The following is a 26413-nucleotide window of genomic DNA, read 5'->3' as shown; positions in this document are numbered from 1 at the left end:
CTCTCCTCCTGCTGTCTCACTGCTACTGCCAGCACACAGTGGGAGCAGAGCGCCTTGATTCCCTGCCCCGTGCTGCTGAGAGCCCTTGCTGAGGGGCACTGCTGAATCATCAGCGCAGCTCCTGCCAAATCTGAGGGCGGAGGTTAGGCCAGGAACTCACCCAAATGTCAAATGCTCCACCTGGAAAGAGCAGGGCAGTACTGCACTGGGATTTCTAACACAAACAGCGATAATCCATGAAGTGGCTTTAGAGCTGATACCTCCGTCCTTGGTGTTGCTGGCTGTTTATATGCTCCGTGAATTCTTCTGGCGCTTTGGGAAAAGGATGCGATGTGAGATCTGCTGTGATGTTTAGGCGTGGCTATGTGGCTGTTTTTCTCTCTTCCTCCCCCAATCTCACACTTCTTTTCTACCCTTTCCCACAGCAAGCGCAGCACTTAGTGCAGAAGGTGTTATCCCTGGGCTCACAGGGGATTGCTGCAGAAGCTCTCTTCTGGGCTTGTTTTTCTTAAGAAGTCACTGCTTCAGCTCAGCAAAGCATCTGGATTTCATAAATGCATGTGTTTATATCACTCAGTAAAACAGGGCTCACAGGGCCTCCTTTCCCAACGCCCTTTTGGTTAAACTGATGTTGTGAATTGCAGGTAGCTGTTGTCTTTTGGTGGCTTGCCCAGCTGTCCGTGAAGCAGGAGGAGCTGTGTGTGTGCTAAGAGGGATCTCACGCAGAGTATCTCTTTGCCCCATATGTCGGCATCAGAAATGCCAAGGCAATGAGAAGTGCATATTCCTTTGCCAAGTGGTGGCAGATGTTCAGCTTCAGCACAGGACGAACCAGGAACAAGGAGCCTATGTGTAACCTAGTACATTTATGTGTTCGTTTTGGGTGGATGCGATTGCCTCTTCCAGGAATTCCCTGATTTATGAAGGTTTCTAGAGTGTGCTGCTTAGGACAGGAGGAGGACACTGTCTTCTGTCCGGGGTGCAGATCAGAACTGGGTTGTATGAGAAGTGCTGTGTGAATGAGCCTCTACTGGGGCCTGAGGCAGGAGGCAGCGCTGCCACCTTCTCTGATGTCAGACATCTTCCTGTGTTTAGTCATGGTTTGGAAAAACTTTGTCTTCTCATGGGGCAGGGAACCATGGCCAGAACTTCTGCTGCATGCACCAGCTGCATCTGGAGCTGTGGATGCCTGCTGATGCCATCACAAAAGATTTGCATCAACTTTTGTCTGTGCAGCCTCGGGCGGATGTCCCCAGCATGTGGACAACAGGCTTATTTTGGGATGTGATGTCTCATTTCTTGGACCTGGCATCCCAGATTTCTATATTCATTTAGGAGCACCTGGGAGGCAGATAAATCTCTCCATTCAGTGTTCATATTTAGAAGTGTATCTCCTTTTCAACATTTTCTCTTTTGATCATCTTTAGAAAACTTACACAAGCCAGATGAATACTGCCATTGAACATCTTCTACAGGCTGTGCCACCAGTAGTAGGTAACTCACTGGCTGCTGGCAATACAATGGTCCCTTCTGCTCGCCTTAGCATGCCAACTTCAGCCCCAGCAAGCTATGCTGGAATTGAATAACACCAAATAATGCCATCTCTGTGCCTGGCTTTTATCCCTGTGCGATTGGGAACAGCTCCAAATCACTGGTGTAGACCTCCTACCTCAGAAGCAACCAGTGCGTGTGCTCTCCAATATGTCTTGATTTGGGCGAGCTCCTAGCTAAGGCTTGCCAAGGGTGCTACCAGGACACCTGTTTTGGTGGAAAACAGGACTATCACTTCAGATATAACTGATTTTGAAAATAACAGGCCTGTGCTCACCCTGGTGTCAGAACCAACACTGGGCTTCCAGCTGTACTGATCCCATCTCTCAGTGAGACCTGGCCATGTGTTAGCTTTGGTTTCTTGGGGCAGAAGGTATGTGTGTGGGCTGGAAGAGAGCTGTGGAGCACCCCAGAACCCTGAGACAGGCAGTCAAGCCATAGCCACAAGCTGTGCTTCGGTGCACACCTCCAAGTCCTTCAGAGACAGCAGTCCCTTGCACCATGGTAAGCCCATGCATTCTCTGCAGTGTGCTGCTGCTTGAATTTGTGAAAAACTAGCCTCAGAAGGGAGGAGGCACAGTTGCACCCACAGCTCTAGGCTCACTTGCAGGATGGAGAGCAGTTACCAGCGTAGATAGGTCAGAGGTGGCCCTATCTCCTCGTTTTCCCATGGTTTGGGTTCTTAGGACTCCTACCTTTAGTTTCGGTTGCTGCCCAAGTAACATCAGTATATTTGACATGGGTGTTAATATTATTGCCAACCACAGGAGGTGGATTTTGTGGAGCACACTGGCTCTCCCCTCCAGGCACACGCTGTTGCTCTCAATACTGACTGGTACTTTCATCTCCTCTTACAGGTACAACTTAGAGTGTGCCCTCTCCCAGGTACAGCCGCTGGAGCCCTGGGGCAATATTGTTTATGGCTACGCCACGTAAGTGTATTTTGCTGTGCCCACACTGTGACACAGGCCCAAATACTGGCAGGAGCTGGCACTGTCCCGGCTATTTTCATGCCTTCATGCCTGGGGGCTTTGGAGGCTTGAGACTGCTTTTCTCATGTTTTCTCTGGCTCTTACCCTTATCTCCAGCATTTCCCATTTGAACACTTCTTCTCTTCCTCCTGACATTGCTAGTGGTAGCCTGTTTATCAGTTACAGGTTACCTGTGAAGGTGGCATCAGCTCCTGTCATCTGTCCTTCTAGACCTGAGCCTGATTCCCAAGGCATGTGTGCCATGAGCAGGTCACCAGAAGCCTCCTGAGATGAAGATGAGCATTGCTTACTGTTCTGGTGCTAGCCTTAGAGGCTGCTCAGCTGCTGTCACCCAGCTAGGCTGACAAAAGTTGTTGTGCTCTTTTCTCCTGTCCCCTTTCACTACTTTTTCCCATCCCGTGCCCTTCTCATCCTCTCTGGGGCTAACGTCAAGCACTTGGCAGTATTGCTTGAGGAGCTAACTCAGACTCAGCCAACAAACTCTGATTCACCCCCAGGACTTCCTCCCCATTGCAGAAAGGTAAAGATGAATCATTACCCTTGCAGGAGTGAAGATGCGGAAGCCTATGAGTTGCAGGATGGGGAGTTCAGCTCTGGGATCTTCATGAAATATTTGAAGAAACATATTTTGCAGGAGAAGAAGGTTACACACATGTTGGAGGATGTGTTAGAAGGTAAAGGAGTGCTTTTAACCCTAGTTAGAAACCATTCATTTCAGCAGCAGGGATGAGAAGAGAGATCAGCAGAAGCCAAGTCCCAGCAAGGGGGACAGGGAGGATGAACACCCACACTCCCCCTGCCCCCAAAATCAAGTTGCGGGCCATGCCCCATGGAAGGTTTTAGTAACCTTGCAGTGGGACCAGGATGCTAATGTAGGGTCTGAAAGGCAGGGTGGCAAGTAAGGAACCTGGAGTGACCCTTGTGCCTCTAAATTGTCTCCTCCAGACATTGGCCGGGATCCCTTGGTCACTGGGAAGCAGGTGATGGAGATCAAACACACTCTGAAGGAAGCCCGCTCCCTGACAGACCCCATCTGTCCCTTGGGAGCAGCCGTGGAGCGCTGGGGATGTGGCCACGGTGAGCTGTGCAGGGATGGAGGGAGCAGGGGGGTCGCTGTGCCCCTCAGAGGCACCTCTCTGCAGGGAGGCAGCAGTGGGATCACTGGAGGCACTGAATGCTGACCCCACTCTGCTTCCCCTTGCAGAGCCACCGAGAGAAACAGTGACGTTCCCCTGTGGGGTGCGGGCAGAGCTCCGCTTCCAACACCTTTTCTCCAATGTGATGTCTGTCTGCGCCAAGCTGCAGGACCCCCCGGCCCATGTCACTGATGCCTACCTCATGCTCCGCCAGCCCACCGTGAGTCTTGAATGGGGAGATGCTGGTCCCGTTCCCCTCGATTCCCACTGGGGCAGGAGAGGGAGAGGGGGTTATGGTGAGCCCGAGGAGTTCCAGGGGCTGGAAAAGGCTGAACCCATGTGAAACAGGATCCCCACCACTGTTACTGCTGACACCACCTCCCTGCAAGAGCTTTGTGCTCTTTAAATGCTCCTTCCACACGTCAGTGGCTGGCAGACTGCCTGCCTTGCTCCTAATGCATTGTGAAAAGGATTTAGTGCCAGTTTCAATGCCTTTAACCAGTTACTCCTCAGACTGATTTCTGGCCTGCCTGATTAAATTATTGCATTTAATCTGATTGAGATGAAGAGCCTGTCTGTTTTCTGTGTTTGGAAGCAGGTCTGGCTTTCTGAATGATCCCGTCTTAACCCGCTGTGCTAAAATATCTCAACGCAATGATATATTCTCATGGACTTGTTCCCTGTTGAGCTATAGCAGCTTCCTCATACCCCTTCTCACGCCTTTCCTAACAGACCGTGCTCACAGCGTGGTCTTTTCCAGTGGCCTCCACGCTATTGCTAAGGATTTAATTCTCTTGCTGATCCTTTTTGCTAACAATCTTCCTCATTTTTCTGTAGTCCCTTTGCTGAAGCGTAGCATGACTGTGGTGGATCTTTTGGCCCTTGCTGCTCATGGAGGGATGCTGCCCCTAAGTACGTTGTGGTCACTGATGCGGAGCAGTGCGTCCAGCAGGAGGTTTGGAGCCTGATCCTGCCCCTTACAAAACCAGATCATCATTTCCTCTTGTGAACTCCTGAAACACACCTGAAAATTTTCTGTATGGGTGCGTGTATCCATGCCACAGCAGCACTTGTGGGAAAAGGGAGACCCATCTGCTTGCTCCTGTGTCCCAGACTAGTGCAAGAGGGATTAGGGAGACAAAAATGGGACCCAGGAACGCTGGAGTGGTAGGATCCCGTGTCCCTGTCCTGCTCCATGGCGGTGCTAGCCTACACTGACCTCCAGTGGTGTCTGCTGACATGGCAGCACATCATCACACGATTGCAGTTCATGGCACGCTAGCCATCCACAGTGAGGCCACCCACACTCACCCTTGGGACCAGCCCAGAGATTCAGGGGTGTCTGTAGGAGGGCACCTGGCTCCTTTGGGGATCTGGGCACTCTGACTGCATCCTTGCTTGCCAGGGACACTGAGAGGAGCCAGAGGACTGTCTGAGCCACACTGCTGAGATGCAGGAGCTGGAGGCTGAAGGCAGGCAAACGCAGGCGTGATGTGAGGTGTATGTTTTAAGCCCTGGGAAATGAGTCCAGGGAGCCGTTTGGCTGAGGAAATGGCAGTTTTTATAACATTTGCCATATTCTGACTATCAAAGTGACTTCAGCAGAGAGCCTGGGCTTGATGTAGGGCTTGTCAGAGATAATTATGATGGGCTTTTCTAGCATTGTTTCATTTTCTTTAATTGTCCAGTGGTAGTATTCTTTCCTGTCCCTTGTCTTGCATTTTCACTGTCCTCAGAGAGAGAAGCTATTTTAGGACATAGGTGGAAATGAGTGATGCTGAGAGCTACGGCATTCCATTTTTTTTTTCCTCTGTACTGTTTAAATGCCTACTCTTTTAAACTTTTATGTTGAATCTCCATGTTTTCAAGTCAAGTCACTTGATCTGGAGCTGTTTGACCTAATGGTCTCCCCATTCACCTTCTCCCCATATTATTTAGAGTATCTGAATCTCTGGGCCCACCAAAACTCTGGCCTTGCCAATTCCGGGACATCATCCTCATTAAATAATACATTCCATCATGGGGAAACATTTGTCTGTAATTATGAATGGAATATAAATATTAATTCAGAAAATCCTTTTCTCCATTTCCTGACTCCTACCCAGCCAGAAATGATAAAGGAGACTAATGGAAGGAAATACTTGCCTGTGTGCATTGTAATTAGATTGTGGAAGTCATTGGCGCAGGAGGCTACAGAGGCTGGGAATTTAGCAGAGTGCATATACTTGTGGATAACAAGTTGCTGTCGGCAGAGAAGCTCTGAGTCTCGTATGTCAAGGCTTTAATTGATCCCTTGAGACTAGGTCACTCGTTGCCCAGATGAATGTCTTGAAGGTCACCAGGCTCAAGAGCTATTTTCTGTGAGACGCAGTCCTGGAGAGACGAGAGGTCCAGCAGAGCTGGTGGGTTTTTTTGTTGCTGGTTTTTTTTTTTTTTTTTCTTTTCCCTCCTGTAAGCTCAGGAATCCCAATGAGCAGGCAAAGGCAGCAGGAAGCCTGCATGGATGTGCCAGGGGCTCCTAACTGAGCTCAGACATGACAAGCAGGAATGCGAGAGGTAGAAGGAAGGGTAGATGGCACAGGAGGACTGTAGACACATGGATTCAGGGATGGGGTTAGGAAAGCCAAAGCCTGTCTGGAATTGAATCTGGTGGCAGCAAGAAGGGCTTCTACATCAGCAAAAGAAGGCAAGTAAAATACAGGCCCCCTGCTAAATGGGGCACAGACCCTGGTGACACAGGACATGATAAAGGACAAGGTACTCTGTACCTTCTTTGCCTTAGTACCTTTACTGTTCAGAGTGGCCTTCAGGACTCCCAGACACCAGAGGGGAACTCTGGGGCAAGGAGAACTTTCCCCTGGTGGAGGAGAATCAGATCATGGAGCACTTAAAGAAACTAGGACATAAACTATGCCACGAGTGCTAAAGGAGTTGGCAGATGTCACTGCGAGGCCACTGTCAGCTCATGGTGGTCAATGGAAGTTCCTGAGGCTTGGAAGAAAGCCAGCGTCCCTCCTGTCTTTTAGAAGGGCAAGAGTAAAGATCTGGGAAGGTGATGGAGCAAATAACCCTGGAAGCCATTTCCAAACACAGTAAGGACAAGGTATACAACTGTAATCAGGCAGTGTGGACTACAGTGTGGACTACCAAGGGGAAGCCATGCCTGATAACCTGATAGCCTTTGTCAAAAGGCTTTTAACAGTCTCTCACATAACTTCCTCATAGACATGCTGAGATAATGGTGATGAGATAACAGACTAGATAAGTGGATGGTGAAGTAGATTGAAAACAGACTCAATTGCCAGGTTCAAGAGGTTGTGAGTGCCCAGCCCAGCCCGGCCCAGGGACATGCTGTGGACACCCAGCTGGGAAGCAGCCTGGTGGAGAAGGCCCTGGGGATCCAAGGTGAGCAGGATCCAGCAGGAGGAGGGAGGGGATCCTGCCCCTCTGCTCAGCACTGGGGAGGCCACGCCAGGAGCACTGGGTCCGGTGCCGGGCTCCTCACCAGCAGAGAGCAACAGGCGTACTTCAGGGAGTCCAAGGAAGGACATGGGGAAGCTGAAGGGCCTGGAGCATCTCCGCTGTGAGGGGAGTCTGAGAGAGCTGGGGCTGCTTGGCCTGGAGAAGAGGAGGCTCAGGGGGCGCTCACCAATGTCCGTAACCACCCATGGGCAGGGTGCAGAGAGGTTGGAGCCAGGCGCTTGTCAGCGGTGCCAGTCCCAGGAGCAGAGGCACTGGGCACAAGCTGGAGCATGGGGGGCTCCATTTAAACTTCACAGAAAACTTTTCTACTCTCATACTCTCAGGGTGATTGAATATGTTTCTTCTGGAAAACCAGGGCTGTGGCATTACTTTCTGTTTTCATTAATGACATCAGTGATGTGCCATAGCATGAGCTTATTTAATGTGCAGATCCCGTAACATGGGGAGCACTGCAATGTGCTAAAAAAACAGGGTTGGATTTTAAAAAGATTTGGAGATGCAAAAAAAATGCTTTTTTAAAAAGCTGGAGATGCAATCTGACAGCAAGGCTGTTACTTGGCAGGTGCAAGGTCCTGCGCATAGGCAGAAGCAAGCATGAGAATAAGCATGGGATGGGAAATGACTCAGTTGCACTGGTCAGTCCACAATGATTGGTGCAACCAAAGCAGGGCAGAAAACTCTGCCAAGAGCTCCCAGGTTTGTGTGAAGTCCTCTCTGGCTCTCCTCAGTGTTGCTGAAGCTGGAGCACTGGGTCCTCGTTTGGGTCCATTTGCTCTCCCAGTCTGTGCCAGAGAGAAACAGCACATCTAATCTGGATGTTCAACGCTAAGGAATGGCTTTATCCCGTTCAGGGAGGCTGCGTGGTTCTCCCCATCCCAGATTCCTGGTGCTCCTTGGCTTTTCATGCACCTAGATTTAACTTGGAGTATTGTATTCCTGCTAGTCACATCTGCAATATTTGCTTTTTTCTTAGGTTGAAAAAAAGGGTAGCCCAGCCGCAAGGGGCTTGAAAATGCAGAACAATAGATGTTCAGGAGAAGAGTCCCGTGCATTAGAACAGATCTGAGCATCCCTGCCCTGCTAGTGTGAACCAAATTGCGATATTAATCGTCAAGGATTCACAGTGTCCACAAAGGCTGGTAATGCAATTGCAGAAGTAGGCACTTAGAAGTCATCTGATCCACAGCACATCCGTGGCTGCAAGGAGAAAGAAGGGAACATGGCCCAACCCCAGCTCCAACAGGCTGATGGATCCCAGAGGAGGCACTCTGGGACAGAGGTTGTGGATGTGGGGATGCGCTGGGGAAGGCAGGGCTGCAGAAGTCAAAAATCGCTTGTGGAAACAACAGTGAGGCAGCTGTGGAGAAGGCTGGAGGAGAATGACACGTCAAAGACCACGTATGGGGAGGAGAGGAGACTAGTGGTAGGTGACTGAGGAGGAATTCTGGCCATGAACTGGATTATTTTTCTCTTAGTTATTAGGATGTTGTATATTACGAAGTCTAGCAAGGTTCAAAGATAACTTTGGCACCTTTGTAACAGTCCAGAGATGCTACTGAAAGCACAGGCACAACCTTTAACTCGAAAAGTTGGTGATTTTCCCATGGCAGGAGGCTGGCAGGGTAGGCTTACCCAAGGCAGGGCTGACTGCATGCTTGCCCTGTCCTTCCATTGCAGTGCAATGTCAGCAGCATCAGGTGAGGTGAAGCTGGCTGGGTGTGGTAGGAGCACTCTGCTCCTTTTTGCGGTCCTCCTGCTGAAGCCCTGCATTGGTGGCTTCCAGGCTGATCTGCTTTGTCCCTCTGTTTGGTCTCCAGGTTTAGCTTAACCCGGCTGCCGAGCGCAGCACAGCAGTGGCTGAGTTGAGGGAGCTTGGAGCAGATACCTGATGCGATGAGCCAAAGAAGGAGAGGGCAGGAGAGGGCAGCGTTCATTTGCAGAAGGTGCTCTGCATTGCAGTCTGTCTTCTGTTTCAGACTCAGTTCATGCTGGCTGAAGGAACCATGATGAGGCTCCCTGAGCAGGAGAGCTGTTCCATCCTCCTGTGAGCTGTCCCCTCCCTTTGTTGGCACAGCCATCCCCCTTTTTGCAACTCCATTTGCTGCCCTGATCTCTCCTAAACACCCTCCAGTTTCTCTTTATCTTTCCAGTAATGAGTAGCCAAGTGCAGAGATGGGATTTGGCTTTGCTTTGTCCAGAGATAAATGCTGTTTCTTCAGCCTGCCTCTGGTCGACCTGCTGGATCGGCAACGGACAGATGATGGACTGTTTACTCCTGTTCTGCCAGCCTTGCAGGCAAAGGTGACTCTGATGCCTGTAGATCCCAGCCAGCACTTGGGATCCAACATTTTAGCTTCCACCCCCAGTATTCTGGCCAGAAACAAATTGCTTTGGGCTTTTGCAGGCAGCGGTTCAGGGGAGGCTCCAAGAGATGATGGTTTCTGAAGAGGATCTCATAGAGAGGGAGCTGTTCTAGAAAAGTTTGAGTAACTAGGCAAGAATTGACAGTTCTGTAGATGGCAGGGGCTAGCTCAGCACCCAGCACAGCTCAGAGCTTCCTCCAGATCTGCCGTCAGAAAACTCCTTCCTCCCTCCTCGACACACCCCTTACACTACAGGTGGTTGTGATACGGGCTGTTGCTGCTATCTATACTGCTGGAAATCCCATTACACCACAGATTTCCTGTTGCTGCCCTCAGGGGATGTTTGGCTAGGTTTTCCCGTTGATATACACAAGGCAAGTGTGTAAAATCTCTGTATTTCTGCTGTTTGCACTCTGTCGTACTTCCATTAGGGTACGCAGCATTGCCACTAGCCCAGGTGGCAAGGGCACAGGCCAGCCCTGGTCCCTGCTGTGTAGAGAAGCAGCATGTTTGATGGGCAGTTGTTCCTCCAGGCCTAAGCTGACACTGAAATTTCCTTACATTTCCTTTGTCTTTCTGACCCAGGAGGTGGATGATGTGGCCAACCTGGAGGAGAGCCGCCCGGACCAAGTGGAATCTCTGCTCGCATCTGTTTGCAAGCAGGAGGAGCAGGACTGCATCTTCCAGCTCTGTGGACTACAGAAAATTCAGGTAGAGGGCTGCCATGTGCAAATCTCTGCTGTTCCCTTTCCCCCTCACACAACTGGTACTCCCCATCCCCACTGGCTGTGCCCCTCTGACCATGCATCTCTTGGCTCCATGTGGAAAGTGGCCAGCATCTGGGCTGAGACCCTCCTGTGTTGCAGTCTAATGCCCATATTGATGTTAGAGGAGCTTGTTGGTCTCCAGGGCACAAAAGCTGACTTCTTTCTCTTGGTTTATCCTGTCCTTCTGTGCTGTCTGGCCAGAGAGGCTGTTCCTTGCCTGTAGCAACCTCGCAGAGGCCAGGACTAACCCAAATGTTCTGGATGAAGGATATCTCTCTAAGCGTTGTGCTTGCCTGAGAGATGGGCACATAGGCTGGCCAGGAGCTTGAGCAGCAGGAGAGTTTATCCCCTGCTGTCAGTGATACTACCAAACCTGAGCCAAACTGTGCCTCTTTGGCACACTTCAAAAGACTCTCAAACTATTTAAAGACCATGAGAAGGCAGAATTGCTGGTTGCCTGCCTTGTCTCTTCCAACAGATTCTGTCTTTGCAAATAGCAGCATGCACCTGGTTTCTCCCTTATTTTTTTCTCCCTCTATCACCCAGCCAGTGGATCTTGCCAGGTGCTTATCTGCTCTGCTCCATGCAGGCTCACCCTGAACATTGCTCTCGAGCTGCTGTGTGGATCTGCCTATAGCGAGCTCCATTTGCTGAGTACAGTACGTGCCTTGGCATATGGCAGCTCTTTCAGCCCTTGATTGTTCCTGGAGCTCTTTTCTTGAACCCTTCCCAAGCTGTTAAATGCAGATATGAGAGCTGGACCCTGTGTTGCCTGCCAGGCACACAGGAAAAATCTCCTTGCTGCATGATACATTTCCCTGCTTTGTACAGCCAGGCATCTCAGGCACAGCCCCACACTAGGGTTTCACGTTCAGGGATTTGGCTGCCATGAATCTGCTATTTTCTGTTTTTTGTTTTTTTTTTTTCACCCTATTTTATAGAGATCTAAAGTAGTGCTAGACCGCAAATGGATCCCTGCAGAGCATTGCTGTTTTAAACTCTCATTTTTCACTCTGTGATGTGTGTTTTATATAAGTGATTCATATCCCTGCCCTTGCATGCCTCCCTCTGTGTGTGCAGTGCTGTACTGTGGCCAGGACGGACATCATGACCAGGACAGATGTCATGGCCTTCCTTGTGTGGGTGCAGTTTGCCTGGGTGCAGTCCCTGTCCCCTCCTGCTCCCCTGCACCAGTGCCCTGGGGTGACGCCCTCTTGCACTGATAAGGTCTTAAGTGAGGTGGCCTGATCTCAGGAGAAGTCCTGAAATCCAGAAACCATGGCTCAGGCCCTCGAATGCCACAAGTGTATGTAACAGCTCATCTTCTGTGGCAGCAGCATTGCTCCAGCACACCACAGCATGGGGCTGTGAGCCTGCAGAACAGCCAGCAGAGTCCGTCAGGATTTTTGACTGAGCAAAAAAGCTCTGTTTCAAGTCTTGGTCTCCGATTCACCTTGTGTCCTTTGCTCTCCCCTTCTAGGTGGATGTGGTCCTGCAGTTGGATTTGCATTACACCCAGCTGAGCACAAAGAAAAGGACTTGTGAAAGCCTTCAGAAAATCCTCCCAAAATCTCTGCTGGGGCAGTTTTTCAGCCAGAGGAACTATGCCCAGCCAAAGTACCAGAACACTCCTGCCTGGGCAGACCCGAAGGGGCAGCAGGCATCCTTGAGGACAGGTGCTGGCCACAGCTTGCCCAGCAGCAACCCCTCCAACTCCAGCAGCGAGCCGGAGGAGAATGACGAGAGCAGCCTGAGCGAGCTGTGCTCGGCACTGCTGCGGGCTGGCCCCGGGCAGGACCATCCGTGACCCTGCAGGCTGGCGTGTGCAGCTGAGGGGTGGCTGCCTTGTAGAGGCAGCAGTTATTCAAGTGCTGAACACGGCAGAATTTATCTGCTTCCCAGCCTCAGCGATCACCCTGTCCAAATGAGGCCAAGGCTGCTTTTTTGGAAAGGCTTCTCCCATCTGGTCCTGAAGCCTGCTAGAAACGACCCCTGTCCCACATGAGGCTGTAGGCATCACCAAGGAGTCACTGTCACATCTGGCGGAGGACCCGGCCACCCGACAAGTCATAATATTGCCAGACAGAACCCAACAGTGCTCACAGTCAAGGGCACGGGATGGTGTTTTCTGCGAATCAGAGTTTGCGAAGCAAGTGCCTGAAAGCAAGCGTTGCAGCATTAATTGTGTTGAGAAACCCACAAACACTACAGTCCTGCACTACAGCAGAGGCACCATCTCAAAGCCCACAACTGCTGTTACTGCTTGTGCCAAGGACACAAGGAATGACCAAGGGACCCAGATAAAACTGTGTGAATGTGTAAGCTTTCTCCTGGGGTTGCACTGGGGGTTTCCTTCCTTGCAAGTCCTGCTTGTGTCCAAGCAGGTTTTAAATTATGTGTTTATATATTTCTACAGAATGTATTTATACTTGAGGCAAGAAGAGTGCTTGCTAGGAAAAGGAGGCTCAGATGTCCTGTCAGGTGCATGTTTACAGTGGAGGCTGGTTTTCCATCAGTAGTAGCCCCTGGGCAGGTAAATTTCTGCATGCCCCTTGTAGCATGTTACATTGGGGCATAAAAGGGTGTTAAATTCTGCGTGGTCCTGAGTTCCTCTCAGATGCAGAATCTCTACATGTGGGAGATGGAAAAGACCAGGATGGAGGAGGAAGAACCTCAAAAATAGTTATTACTGCAACTGGTTTTTTTGTTTGTTTTGTTTTGTTTTGTAAGTGCCTGTCTCAGTGTGCGTGCACTGTGGGCAGCCTGAAGCACTACTTTCTGTGGAGAACCAGCCGTCCAGGGAGGAACACAGGTGAGGAGGCCCAGCCTGAGTGGTTGCAGTCTCCTCCCTGCCTGCTTCTCTAATTTTTCTTTAATAAGGGCCTAGGAGGACAATCAAAAAGCACACAGAGGCCAGTGACCCCAGTGAGGTGTGGGTTCTCCATCCCTGGAGACAGTCCACTCCAGACTGGAGAAGGTGCTGGTGAGCTGATGGAAGTTGGCCTTGCTTGGAGCAGGGAGCTCTACCAGAGAGCTCCAGACAACTCTTCTGGCAATTGTGATCCTGTGGCAGAAGGAATTTGGAGCTCAAAGACTTCTTGAGAAGTCAGGGATGGTGGGGTGAGATGGGAAGAGTGCCTGAGCTCTCTCTGCTGTCTTGTTCTAAAAGAGGGGTGGGGAGAACATTTTCTGAGTTTTGGTTCTTCTTCGGCCGTGAAGATAACAGCATATCAGTGTACAGTGGGGACTGCTTATTGCAGCATGGAAAAATATGAAATGCTTCTTCCAGATAAACCATCCTACAAATGCTGGAAGCCTGTCCAAAGAGAACAGAGGAGGCTTTTATTCTCCTCACAGTGAGTAGAGCCAAGGGAAAGAAGAGAGGCCCCATCTGGCTGAAGTCTAGAAAGTCTTCTAGGAAAAAAAAGTAAAGCTCAAAAAAAAATAAATTACAGGATGAAGTTTAAATAAGATGGACTGATAGAGAAACTAAACCAGAAAATAATAAACTAACTGAGGGGAGAACCAAAGATTAAATCAACACCAGCAGAAATTTAAGACAGGTCAGTGGGAATTGCTATGGAGCCATTTAGGAGGAGTACAGTACTCAAAAGGAGGGATTATACACACCCTTCTATACCGGTGGGGCAAAGTGTGTCTCTGGCTCGTGTAATTATGGCAGATGTCATCTCATGTGAATGTTAATCTCATTCAAAGCAAGGCTGTTTATTTTTTCTAAATAAAACACTTGCTGTTTTTGAATGCATAGTTTCATGTGGCTCTAAGTTAATGGTCTTTGTTTTTCCCTCTAAGTGCCAGGGTGTGATGTGTGATTTAATCTTGCCCTAATGCTTTTTATGCTTTGAACTGTGTCTTCTAGGATTTTATGCATGAGGACTGCTTCCTTTAGGTAACTGTATACTGAAGTGTGGATTTAGCAAGTGGATCAAATGCCATTAGATAGGATGAAATAATGTCAGATGAAATGTAGAGATAAAATAATGTCAGCATTCATCGTGAATTACTCACCTTTGTAAAGGGTGGCCCTCAGGTGGCAGAGCCAGGCTTAGCAGGCCTCCTGTCCTGGTGCCAACTGTAGGACGGGGACTTGTCTCTCTCAGCAACTCTCCTGCTGCTTCCAGGAGACCGTGGAGCCAAGCCCAGCCCTACCACCATGTTTCCACGTGCCTCAGTTGACAGTGTGTTACTGCAAGCACTTGCAAAGCTGAATTGCAGAGGTGGAGTTTGCATCCTGGACCTCTGACTATGACAGCCTGCTCCCCTGCCGCCAGTTGTGTCAGCGATCAGCCTCTGCAACTGGAAGATCCTTCCCATCTGCCCATTTTTGTCTACAATGTGAGCTGAACATTATTAGCCTGTTCTTCAGTCTTGCCAGCACTCTGCATTCACCCTCGAGGAGGTCCTGCATCTGCTTCACCCAGAGGTCAGGGTCATCCCCAGCCACCTTGATGGTCACTCCCATGCAGGCCTGGATTCATTGTAGGAAAAGGTGAAGCTGTTTCTGTATTCCTACCGTAGCGTACCCTACCGTACACATGAAATGCTGTGGTGGGATAAGTGTTTAGTGCCAGTAAGTTTTCCCTTCAATCTGTGGTTCCATCACCGTCGTCCTCTGCTTATCCTGATCCTGGCCCAGCACTGACCCTGCGGCCTGTGGCCATTCCTCTTACTGCATCCCTTTCTCACCTGACAGCACGTATCCCACCCATCTTTCTGTGTCATTTCAGGTTATCCCTGCATCCCCATCAGTTTTGAGTAGATTTCCATGCCTGTTTGTACATTTTCTGAAGTAGTTGGTGATACCTCCAAGCTTAGAGACCTGGAAATTTGATGCTATCCCACTGCATTTCTTTACGGGGTCAAAGCTTGGGCAGATCCTATGGCTGAGCAGTACGGGTGGGCTCACCTGTCTATCTAATTCACGCTACCTTTACTGAGAAAACCACTCCATGACTTAGTCTGTTTCTCCGAGGATTACGAGACCCACTGAAGGCTGGACTCCTTCATTAGCTGCACAGCTACAGGCAAGGTGGGACCCCAGATCAGCTCCAATTACATTCCCGCTCTGCCTCCATACCTCCATACAACCATGGCCACCACCCTCTGCCTGGGGCTGATCCTTGGCCAGTTCATGCCCAGGGGCTAAGAACAACAACTTGAGCGTAGCATTTTGAAGCATTTAAGTAGGTAATAAAGCTGCCTTCCCTTTGCCAAAGTCTGCTACGCTTTCTTTAACAAGCAAACTGAAGCTTTAAACAGTCATTAAACTCTGATGAAAATAGCATCATCTAAATGTTCAGTAATTTGGGGGTTAATTTTCACTTTTTTTCCTCTCTCTTCATACAAATGTGTTGAAGGGAAGGACCTTGCTCAACAGCCTGATGTGCTCGTCCTGTGCTACACGGTTTGTCTGGGATCAGTTCTCAGTTTTTTTTCCACTGATGTTTGGCAGTTCCTGACAAAACAAGGCAGATGCACCCAAATAGAGTGAGAAAACAAGGCAGTAAAAAGCAGGGAAATGCCATTTTGTCTGTTTTATTTAGTTGCTGGAAAATCACTGGCCTAGCACGCAGTTGAGAATTGTGTTTTGTGTGGGCTGGCATATATACCCGAACCTGGCGTGCTTCCATAGGCAGCAGATTCTTCAAGGTTTGGTCTCAGCTGGCTTTTTTGTGAATGAAGCAATGAAAGGGTAGATTTGTCCCAGATCAGCCACTCTCCAGACTCAGCCAGGGAGCTAAGTGTAAGGCAGCTCTCTCTGCACCTGAAGAACTGATCATGCCTGTAAACTCCCAAGTTAGGGATAAGAAGAGAGCAGAAGCAATGGGTTCATGTCTCAGGATAGGGACACCAGCTATTCTTGTCTGGTGGCACGAGCTGCTGCTGCCATGTGTCGGCAATGGGAGCTGCCTCTGAAAGAGCTGCATCTGATCACCAGCTCTCTTCATCCAGATGAACATATCATGCCCGGTAGCTTTGGGCCTTCCATATCAGCAGCTCTACGGAGCGTGTCCCCATGCCAAACAGATCTTCCTGGCACCTTTGGGTAGCTGAGACATCAGCATGCCACACCACTGGGGCATTAGTGCCACGTACCCAAGAAGCAGTGTGGAGGTGGGGCAGAACGTGGGTTGTTTCTGGGTTAGAACAGCCCCTCACTGGCTGCTAATCCTGTCTGGATTCATCCCCGTTTGCTCTGGGTAAGAGCTGTTTCCTACTGGACTCATCAAAACTGCACAGGAGAGAGCCTGGGATCCACTGATGCCTGCCTGTGAACATTCCCATCCTCTGTAGTGCATAGGCAGGTTCTTCTCATTCTTACATATCAACAGTGTGCAACAGAGGGACAAAAATGCCTCCACCAGCTCCTGGGTCACCTCTCAGCACAGTCAGCTTAGTGGGACCAGAAACAAAAAGCTCACATCCCAGCTGTGTTCACCTGGAGTTGAGTTCTGCAGCCTATCCAGTAAGAAACAGTGATACTTAGGTGACTGCTTATAACTTCAACAGCCCAGCTGACCAAGATGATTTGCAAGCTGTGCTATGACTTGGGTAGGACACAGAAAAATGACCAGCATGTATGCTGTCAGCATAAAGTGAAAATAATAAGCATACCTTATAGAGTGGTAAATATTGTGCAAATGAGACTGATGGATCACAGGACCATAGAACATCCCACGTTGGAAGGGACCCCCTGGGATCATCCAGTCCAACTCCTGGTTCCACACGGGATCACCCAATAATCAAACCACATTTTTGAGAGCATTGAAAGTTGCATGGACTTGCCAAAGTGGCTTCAACACAGGGGGAAATGTATCCTTCATGCAGAGCAGCTGCTCGTTGTTTGCTTTCCCAGGGTGATGCTGCCAATGTGCAGGTCTGGGTGGTGGCAGGGCACCAAGGGAGCAGCCCAGAGTAGCTCCTGGGAGCTGAGGGAAAGCCCTAGACGGGGTCACAAAATGTCTGCCATGCAGCAGCGTGTCAGCACACCCGGGGCACTGGCTAAAGCATAATGACACCTCAAGAGCTGTTTCTAGGGAGAGAAATATCTATATGGAGGAATGTTGAGCTGTTTCACTTACCTGCTCATTTATCTCCCACCATAGACACTGTTAACTGTTGCTTATAGCTTTCAAACTGTTGAGCTGAAATTTTCTGTGTCATGGGCCAACCTCAGGCTGTTTTCTGCCCTTTCCCACCATTCTGCAACCTCGAGAATTGTCTTTCTTTTACTCCAGCCTCCTGCTATGCAGGCAACCCAGTCGGTCCGGGCCTTGACAGCACCATATGGAAAGGATGCACGTAGTGTAGTAGAACATATGGAAGAACGAATTGACAAACTGCAAGACTTGAGAATGCCTGGTTAGTCCTCTTTCCCTAGTTTTTGGAAGTAGCTCCTCATGTAGCCAGGAAGGATCCTGAAGACATTAGCTAGTCATTCCTTCCCAGGGAAAGGAGTTTTCAAAAGAACAGTATATCATTTTGTTTAGTGGTGACAGTCCCTTTCTTGTAGAGAAGGATTGAATAAGATAATGACTTGATCTTATAGAGGAACTTCTCTATTTCTAAAGCACTGTCATAGTTCGTGAGCTGAGGCTCACTTCTGAAATACGAGGCAGTGGCAGTCGACTTCCTATAGGCACAGCAGAACCATACACAAGATGGTAATCAAAGACAGCAGACTCAGGACTAGCAGGGAGCTCTTGAATCGTTGAATTCGGGTGGTACTCTCAAAGGCAACATGTCCCAGATGGCCTTTAATTGTCATGCCTTGCACATGCTGACACCCACGGCTGTGTTCTCCTCTCTCCTAACGCTGGCAATCATCCTGCTTTGAACAGGAGGTTGGACTAGGTCCCTTCCAACCAACGCTTCTGTGATTCTCCTACCAGATCATATGTCCAAAAGCATATACATGTTCTGGGTGACTCCGAACAGCAGGTGGGCTGGGAGATGCAAGACTGAAATATCCCTGCTGCCTGTCCAAAAGGCAAACAAGGACATGGGTTCAGCTCAACTGGTTCTGAAACTTTGTTTCAAAATAAAATAAATAAATAAATAAATAAATAGAAATAGAAATAGAAATAGAAATAGAAATAAAAATAAAAATAAAAATAGATCAGGTCTAGAAGACAAGGGAAAGGTGGTGAAACAGTTCATTTGAAAATGTGAGATGGTTCAGATTCAGTCATTCCAGGCTCCTCAAGAAGCAGATTGTTCAGTAATGAAGCCAGGAGGATGGTTTTAAGTAAAGGGTGAGTGAAGTCATCCACCATGAAGGCAATAAACCCAAGACTGCTCAAATTAAAAGGGTTGTTCTGCATTCAGGCAAGCTATCTTTCTGCAGAGTGCTGGCATGCCTCTTTGGAAAGCAAAGGCAGGGGCAGGTTTGGTGGCATGGTAAAGCCTGCATACTAAGACTTCATCAATGGTGATAAAATTATTGATAGCACAGCCTCCTCACATGGTCACAGAGCTGTCTCCGCTATCAAAGATTATTTCAGTGACTGCTTTGCCATTGTTACTAATCGCTTGAAATTGGGTCTGTGACATCATGTGGCAGTGAAGAGAAAAGCATATCACCGAACAAATGAGACTCCTTGAAATGCTTGAAGCTGCTTCTTATCTTCACAGCTTGGATAACCTTTTGCATAGTAATCAACAATTTCAAATGTATTGGTCATATCAGCTCCTAAAGAGATGGAAGACTCTCTTTGAAATTACAGACCAGACTTCCTATATGCGAGAAGCACTGACGTGGTGTCACACAGTAACGATGAGCTAATGTCTCTTTGATAAAGCTGTCTTCACCAAGTTTGATTTTCTTGCCATGGTGTCAGGAATAGTTGACGAGACAGACGTGTTATTAAGTGGTAAAAATAAACAGATGGAAGAGGCAAGTGAGAGATTTCAGCTATGACTTTCCAGAATGTTTCAGCAAAGAATAACCTAATTTCCATTCCCTACTGGAGATGAAAGATACGAGGTACTTGTCCAAGCGTTGTGCGGTCGCAGATCTCGTGCATCAGTGGGGCCAACTTGCACCCACTGTAATGCCTCTGCTTGAAGGTCAAGCAGTTGATGGAGCAGTTAGTGGGCCCAGAGAAGGGGTGCTGGTCCTGACCTGCTGCTACCCTTGGAGGCAAAGCCATCATTGTGAAGAGTGTTGCTGGATGTTCAGGTGTGTGCCTTGGTTCCTGCTGGGCATCACCACCTATTTCTGAGCCCCCCCCACCTCTGTGCCCTGCCTCTTTTCTCATCCTCCCCCATCTGCAGCACATCTTCTCTACAGCTTTCGATTTTGTCTCACCCTTCCCACCGTCGAGGACGCAGCAGTTTGGCCAGGGCTGTCAGACCGTACCTAACCAGGGGAAGGGCAGATCACAGGCAGGCTGAGCACTTCTCTTCCCCTGGGATTGCAGCGGCTGGAGCACCATCTCATGCAGGGATGTGACACTGGCACAGTGCTATGTGGTGACAGTGTGAGCTTGGAGGAGTCTGCCTCTGAATCTGGGTCCTTGCCACAGATGGGCTTGAGGGAAATCCTTTTTTTCTGTGGGGTCTGTAGAGGAGGGCTGTTGTGCCCCGACCTGGGCAATACATTACTTGAAAAGTAGAGGGCAGCTTCTGCCATGCCACTGCAGGGCTGCAGCCATCTCCAGCCTGCCTGTCGGATCCTTCTGTGTTGCTTAATATCAATTATAAAATATTAAATCAGATAAATACCTTTGGCCTTTCTGGATGATAAGAAAATACATTGTTCTCCCTCCTCAAATGCTGTTGTTTTCACTGGAAATGCTAATGGGATTATATAAAGGTTATTTCAGCCTCCTCTCAAGACTGGAGACATGGCAAAACAGTCACAATGCCCTTTGTTTGTGCCTTTTTAGTGACTGCTTTTATCTCCAGGTATAAGGCCTATGTATCTTCTCAGGTGCTCACTTGCAGAGTCCTAGGGCTGAGTATGGGGGGGAACATCATGGAGAAGATAAACGTATCTGCACTGTCACGTTAGAGATCTGGAGGAGAGCTGGCGGAGCAGAGAGTCCTGGGCGTCTGGCAAGGATTTGATGTGTGTGCCTAGATGCCTTAGGTTACATGCCCTTCTGCATTTTTCATTATGAGCATCTGGGAGCTTGCACCCATGGGCCCAACGTGCTCCTGCGGTACGTCTGCGCACCGGTGTCCACACGTGCAGCCTGGGGCTCCGTCTCCTGGATTGCTTTCTTGGAGGCTTCTGTCTGTGAGCCTGTGCTAGGATGCACGCATGAGCGCACGCGGCTCTTGCGATGAGCAAGTAGCGCGGCACGGTCCTCGCGTGCGACCTCCAGTCTAGACGGGCCTTCACCACAGCGTGCAGAAGCGACAGGCTGAGTAAGAAGCATAGCTCATGAGACAGAGACAGCTGCAGAAGTAACTGTGGAGTGCCCTTCACTCTGTTCTCTGGGAGGGTGCTTCCAGATGCATATTTTCCTCCATTTTTTTTGTTTTTGCTTTTCTGCCCAGGCCTTTGATTTTTACCAATTCACTCCCTTGCATCCCAACAGCATCCCAGTGACATGCGGAGGGCTTGTGGTGGCCTGGTAGCCGTGTTGCTTTCCAGAGAGCAGCAGTGTACTGACAGACTGTCAGAATTTGGGTGGTCCTGTGCGAAGCCAGGGGTTGGACTCGATGACCCTTGTGGGTCCCTTCCAACTCAGGACATTCTACAATTCTGCGATAATTTCCAACACCAGAAATGTCAGGAAATAATCTCTTCTCACTGGAGAACCCTCCCAGCCCTGCCTCTGTGTGGGCTGATGAATGCATTCCTGTAGGCTGGCACTGTCGTGAGGGATGGGGTCACAAACCTCGTAGGCATCAGGCTCTGAGCAAGCGGCTGTCACTCTGTCAGCAGCCTCTCTTTGAGCGGGAGGTTGGCGTGGGGACCTCCAGAGTGGCCTTCCACCCTGGGCCCTTCGAGGAATCTAGAAAAATTGCTGCAAAATTATGCTTGGCTGTGGTCTCCTGCCTTCGTATGCTCTCCTGGAAGAGATGAAGAGAAGATAAAACCGAGTATGTGGCCAAGGCAAGGACACCATTCCCTGCCCATACCACCTAAAACTTCATGTTGCTCTGGGTCTTTCACGGTAGTCAGTGGCAGATATGCTTGTGCTGATACCCTGGGGGTTGCCAGAGCCGTAGGATGGGGATTCACATTTTTCCTAAAAAATTCTTTTATTGGTTCCTTTGGTGTAGGTGGTGGGAGGAAGATGGTACTTTGGGAACAATTGTTCTAAGTGTAACTTTATTGTGTTAACACATTAGATTGAGAGGAATAAGAGGTCCTGGAGAGCAGGGGGGCACATTAGGTAGGACAGCGAGGATGACATCTGTAAAAGAGAAAGAGACGGTGGCTGTCACTGCGTGTTGCAAAGAGCAACATTTGCTCATTTAGCAAAGAGCATGGGCAGCAAAACGGATGCATTCCTGGGGTTCAACGGAGATACGAATTGTAAATGTTGTTGCTAAAAGTTGTAATTCTCTCTTTCGAAGTTATTTTGTTGGTGTCCCTGGAGGATCATGCCTGAGAGGTCAGAGACGGCGCAGAGCAGCTGCTTTGGGAGGACAGACCGCTTGCTGCCGATGGGGGGTTTCTGATGCACGTTGGCTATGCAAATTCAGATAATAGGTTTGGTTTTCTCACCTAATTTCTCACCTAACTTCAGTGAGACCGTTTGAATCCTCCCAGACTGGAGAATCACACAGCAGGGGAAGCCCACAGTTCGATCGTACCCTAACAGGCCGTGATCTTGGCCGCGTCTGCAGAAGTGCATGGACAGTTTTCGTGTGCTTCTGTGTGACTGCTGCTCCCCACCAGGCTGTTTTGGATGATCGTTTTGGTGTGTTTGAAGGGAGAGGAGGGAAAAGGCTTCAGAAGGCAGACAGCCCTTGCCAAGTTATGTCCTTAAACCACCACTGCTCCTGCTAAATTAATACCTTCATTCCCTACACTGTTTCCCAAAGCCCCACTGCTGCTGAGTTGCTCTCATCCTTTCTTTTCCTATACATCTTTCAATAGAGTCTCCCCGGCACCTGTGTTAATTAAAGAAAGCCTGAAATCTAATTATTAACTCAACATTTCCAGTCTTGAGATCATCCTTTCAATTGCATTGCTGACATAACAGAGCCACTGAATTCCCTCCCAAGACTGCTGAGACCCACAAGATCACAAGGAGCAGCAAGATGGACCAAGCTCCAGCCAGCTCCCTGGAGCAGCACTGTGGGCAGGGAGCAATCCCACCCAGGGCTCAAATTTCAGTGAATTTTGGGTGCCCATGCACCGTCAACTCTTTTGTGCATCTTGCTCGTGAAACGGTAGGGTCAAAGTTAGAAACTTCACATGAGAGGTGAGATCTCATCTGGAGGTCCAGTCTTGGCACTGTTTTGGGACAGCGCTACTGAGGATGTGATAGAGAACACCAAGAAGAATGCTGGAGAATGCACTCCATGAGGAAAAATTGAAGGATCTTGGTTTTTCAGATAAAGAGACAATTCATGGAAGGCATAAAATCGATCCCTCCAAGTGGTCTGCATGCTTAGCCTGTCAGACTTTAAAGTACCTCAGGTGATGGATGCTTATCACTCAGTGAGACAGAGCAAGAGCCTGTTTAACGCTCTTGCCTTTGACGTCAGAGCAGGCAACGCACCTCAACTCCTCCAGCTGGAAATCAGCAAACGCATTGCAATCCCACAGCATGTCAGCAGGCTCTGGAGGCTTCCTTTCAAGTGGCTGAATCAAAAGGACTATCTCAGACACCAGCAGTCCCCACGCAACCCGCAGAAGTGCTTGTCCTGAAGTGCTTGCATAGCGTGCACCCCTTTTTGCTGGCCCTGACTCTGCAGGGCCTGACCCAAAACAGGCCTAAGCCTGGCTGCAGAGCAATGCATTGCTCCTGCTCCCTGCCCTGGTGACCACTGTGGAGAAATGCAGAAGGGTAGGTCTGAAAAGAGACCACCATCCACTCCAGACCCTCCTCACCATGCTTCGAGTACAGACGTGTTTTGGCCATGATGAATGGGTGCTGATCCTGGACACGGGACCTACCAGATCAACCCCCTCTACCCCCATCCCCCACCCCCCCCTTTGAAAAGTGCCTTAAATCTGGGGGGTTGTAGGAAACTGTGATGGTAGCAGTGGTGTTAGAGGGCAAAGCACTGATGCTCAGAAAGGACTCCGTGCAGCCTGGGAGGAGATGCCCCAAGGAAAGGGGATACAGGAATGGAAAGGACAGTCACCAGGATCGCTTTCAGCTCAGTTCGTCACCTGCAGCAATGCGACATGGCAAGATGCTCCAGGGGAAGACTTGAGAAACCTCCACCTCCCACTCAGGCCAATTCATTTATTGCCTGTTTCCTTCCTACCTCAAAGCCATGCGTTATAATTTTGCCCTGTCTACCCCACTGTAATTTTACTCTTTGACTTTATCAATGTTTTAATGAGTTCTACTTGGCCCTTTCATTGGAAAAGGTGTTTTTTTTTTTCTTTTTTCTTTTTTTCTGTAATTCAGCAATGAAACAAGGCAGCTTATTCATTCCTGGCTCCTCTCCACAATTTTCTCTTGCAGGAAACACTTCTGCTTCCAGGTAGACTGCAACAAGAGTGCTTAGCACAGCTCTCTGCTGCGCTGGAATGAGTCAATGTGAGTTCAACCTTTGGAAAATTGTTTCTTGAAGGCCAGAGACATTTGTTTGTCCTACCCTTAAATGTCTTTCACTGACATATCACAGCAACCACAGCCCATCACTTAGCACCCTGAGTGACAGCACAGCATAACTGATGGCCCAGTGGATGCCTAACAGGATAAAAAAGAACAAGAAATACTCTAATGTCCACAGTTAATGGGGTCAAAGGAGGCCTATTGTAGACAACTATATCTTCAGATGACTTTTGACTATGCTAGTACAATGCTTTCTTATCATCAGAGTTCCTAGTGTTTTTAAGGCATTAAAAATATAAAACAAAACAGAACAAAACAAAATAAAATAAAATTAAATTAAATTAAATAAAAAAATAAAAAATAAAAGTCACCACAACAAATCCTACAATTGTTCTTATTTTTTTCTTTCTGAAAAACCTGTTTGTCACAGCCCCTTTTAGTTTCCTATCTTTCTTCATTTTCCTACCACAGCTTGGTTTGAGCAAAAAATACTCAGCCTCCTGCACCTCTTATGAGATGCTGTGTCCTCATTCACAGTATTATTTTTTTCTTTCTTCTTTCATAATGGACTTGTAAACAGACAAGATAGCTTCTATTGTTAAACAAAGCAGCGAAAGCCTCCAGGACACATGAGACACACCACCAGTAATCTCACTTAAAATCAGGTTTGAATTTAAGGACAAAGCAAAACAAGAATGGAAAGATATGGAGGATAAATTCCCAAGGTCCTTCTCTCCCTAGGGACTGCAAAACCAAAGGTCTGGAGAAGAAGGAGGAGAAAGCCACTGACAAGTGAAGATCAACTTTTAGGAAACAGATTTTGCATCTCACATGCAAGTACTGCAGGGCTGATAGGGGTTGCTGAAGGCTGTGACCTCTCCAGGGATGTAATTATTGCTGCTTAACACCAGCCTTCTGCTCGAGGTTTTTCTCGGTAAGGCCTACGGAGGAGCTCCGAGCCTCATGCTGGGCTGCCCCGAGCTGACACAGCTCTGCCCTGCCACAGCACGTGGGGCTGGCGGTGCCAAACCCAGCAGCATTACAGGCAGGGCAGAAGGGGTCTCCATCCACAGGGATCTTCCAAAAATGTCTGGAGGCAGCCCTGGACAGGGGAGCAGGGGTTAGACCCAGGGGTGCCCCCAACCTCAACCATGCTGTGATCCTGCGATTCCATGAGAGATCGAGCACGGAGGATTTCTGCCTCCCGTGGGATTCCTAGAAACTGGCAATGCTTGGAAAGCAAGAAGAGGCTGAAGGTGTTGTATTGCCCAGCTACAAATCCTCTTGGCTGTTTTCATCCCTAGCTACGAGGAGAAGCCCCTGCCTCAGATGGGGAGCGGTTTTACATCCAGCCATGCTATGTGTGGGACGAGGCCTTGGTGTGGGCACAAAGCTGCCCAGCACAGTACGGCTGGAGGTCAAACTGCTCAGGTGCCTGCCAGTCCCTGGTGAGGAAAATCCCACACCAGCAGCACAGAGTGTCCCCACGTCTGCACCTACATTGCTCTCTCCTGCTTGTGAGTGTGCAAAGCAACTTTTTGAGCTTTCTTGGCAATGCTTTTCTAGGTACAACTGCACTAAAAATGCTGTGAACATGCTACAGGCAATTTAGGACAGGGAGCCCGTGCAAAATTATTCTTTTTGCATTTTTTCAAGCTTTGGTTAAACTTTTCGGCAAAGCTCAGGAGAGTTTCCAGGAGCGACGTGGGCTGCAGCTTCTGATGCTGCTGGTCTGGCCTTCCTGCCCCAGCAGCTCCCACTAGGGCTGGTTCCCACCTGGGTGCCAATGCCCCACTCCTCATTTTTGCCCACATGACCACTTATGGGACTACATGAAAGATGATGGGGGAAGTAGTGAAGTTTAATTTCTTCCCCAGAGAGATTTATAACATCTGGATCAGCTCTCTCTTGTCCGTAGAGTGGTCCAGCTGCCATCACATTGTTCCACTGGGGGCACAGAGGTGAGAACAGCTCAAGCCAGCCTTGTCGCCAGGTCATTCTGCACCCGGTTCACATTCAGCAATCAGGTGCAGAGCCCCACAAGCGGCTGTGTCAGCACCACTGAGGCAAAGCCACACAGAGCGCAGGGCTTTGCACTGTCTCTGCTGTCAGCACGGAGGATTGTGCAAGGGACTTTGCCTGCCCAGGCCTTGGAGCATGTCCGTACTGCACCGGAGCCTGCAGCTCTCATGGGTGAAGAAGGCTGTCTGGAAGTTATTCCTCCAGTTTTCTAGTTGAGTAGTAAAATGTGTTTGATATTGCGCCAGTGATAGCTGGTACAGGAAAGTTGCACGATGCTATTCTAGCAGCCCTTGACTACAACCTCCTTGTGAAAAATCAGCCAGTCTCATCACATCTCCAACCCCAGTAAATGGGAATCAGAAGAATGGCAGGGCACAA

General features: G+C 49.1%; 2 protein-coding genes across 4 annotated transcripts in view; both read left to right on the top strand.

The window, feature by feature from the left end:
* LOC118258134 (mucosa-associated lymphoid tissue lymphoma translocation protein 1-like) overlaps positions 1–14054 on the top strand; it is a 28279-nt gene extending 14225 nt beyond the window's left edge. For all 3 annotated transcript variants that reach the window (XM_050713109.1, XM_050713110.1, XM_035566736.2), the window contains exons 10-15: positions 2409–2483; positions 3090–3217; positions 3489–3620; positions 3748–3899; positions 10111–10236; positions 11773–14054. In XM_050713109.1, coding sequence (XP_050569066.1) covers positions 2409–2483; positions 3090–3217; positions 3489–3620; positions 3748–3899; positions 10111–10236; positions 11773–12099 — 940 coding nt within the window. In that variant the 3' untranslated portion in view covers positions 12100–14054. The remainder of the gene's footprint in view (positions 1–2408; positions 2484–3089; positions 3218–3488; positions 3621–3747; positions 3900–10110; positions 10237–11772) is intronic.
* Positions 1–26413, top strand: part of SEC11A (SEC11 homolog A, signal peptidase complex subunit) — a 145637-nt gene that overhangs the window by 65081 nt on the left and 54143 nt on the right. The window lies entirely within an intron of this gene.

The sequence above is a fragment of the Cygnus atratus genome, chromosome 11 (genome assembly GCF_013377495.2).
Source record: "Cygnus atratus isolate AKBS03 ecotype Queensland, Australia chromosome 11, CAtr_DNAZoo_HiC_assembly, whole genome shotgun sequence".
NCBI lineage: Eukaryota > Metazoa > Chordata > Aves > Anseriformes > Anatidae > Cygnus > Cygnus atratus.
This window is presented reverse-complemented; position numbering and strand designations above follow the sequence as displayed.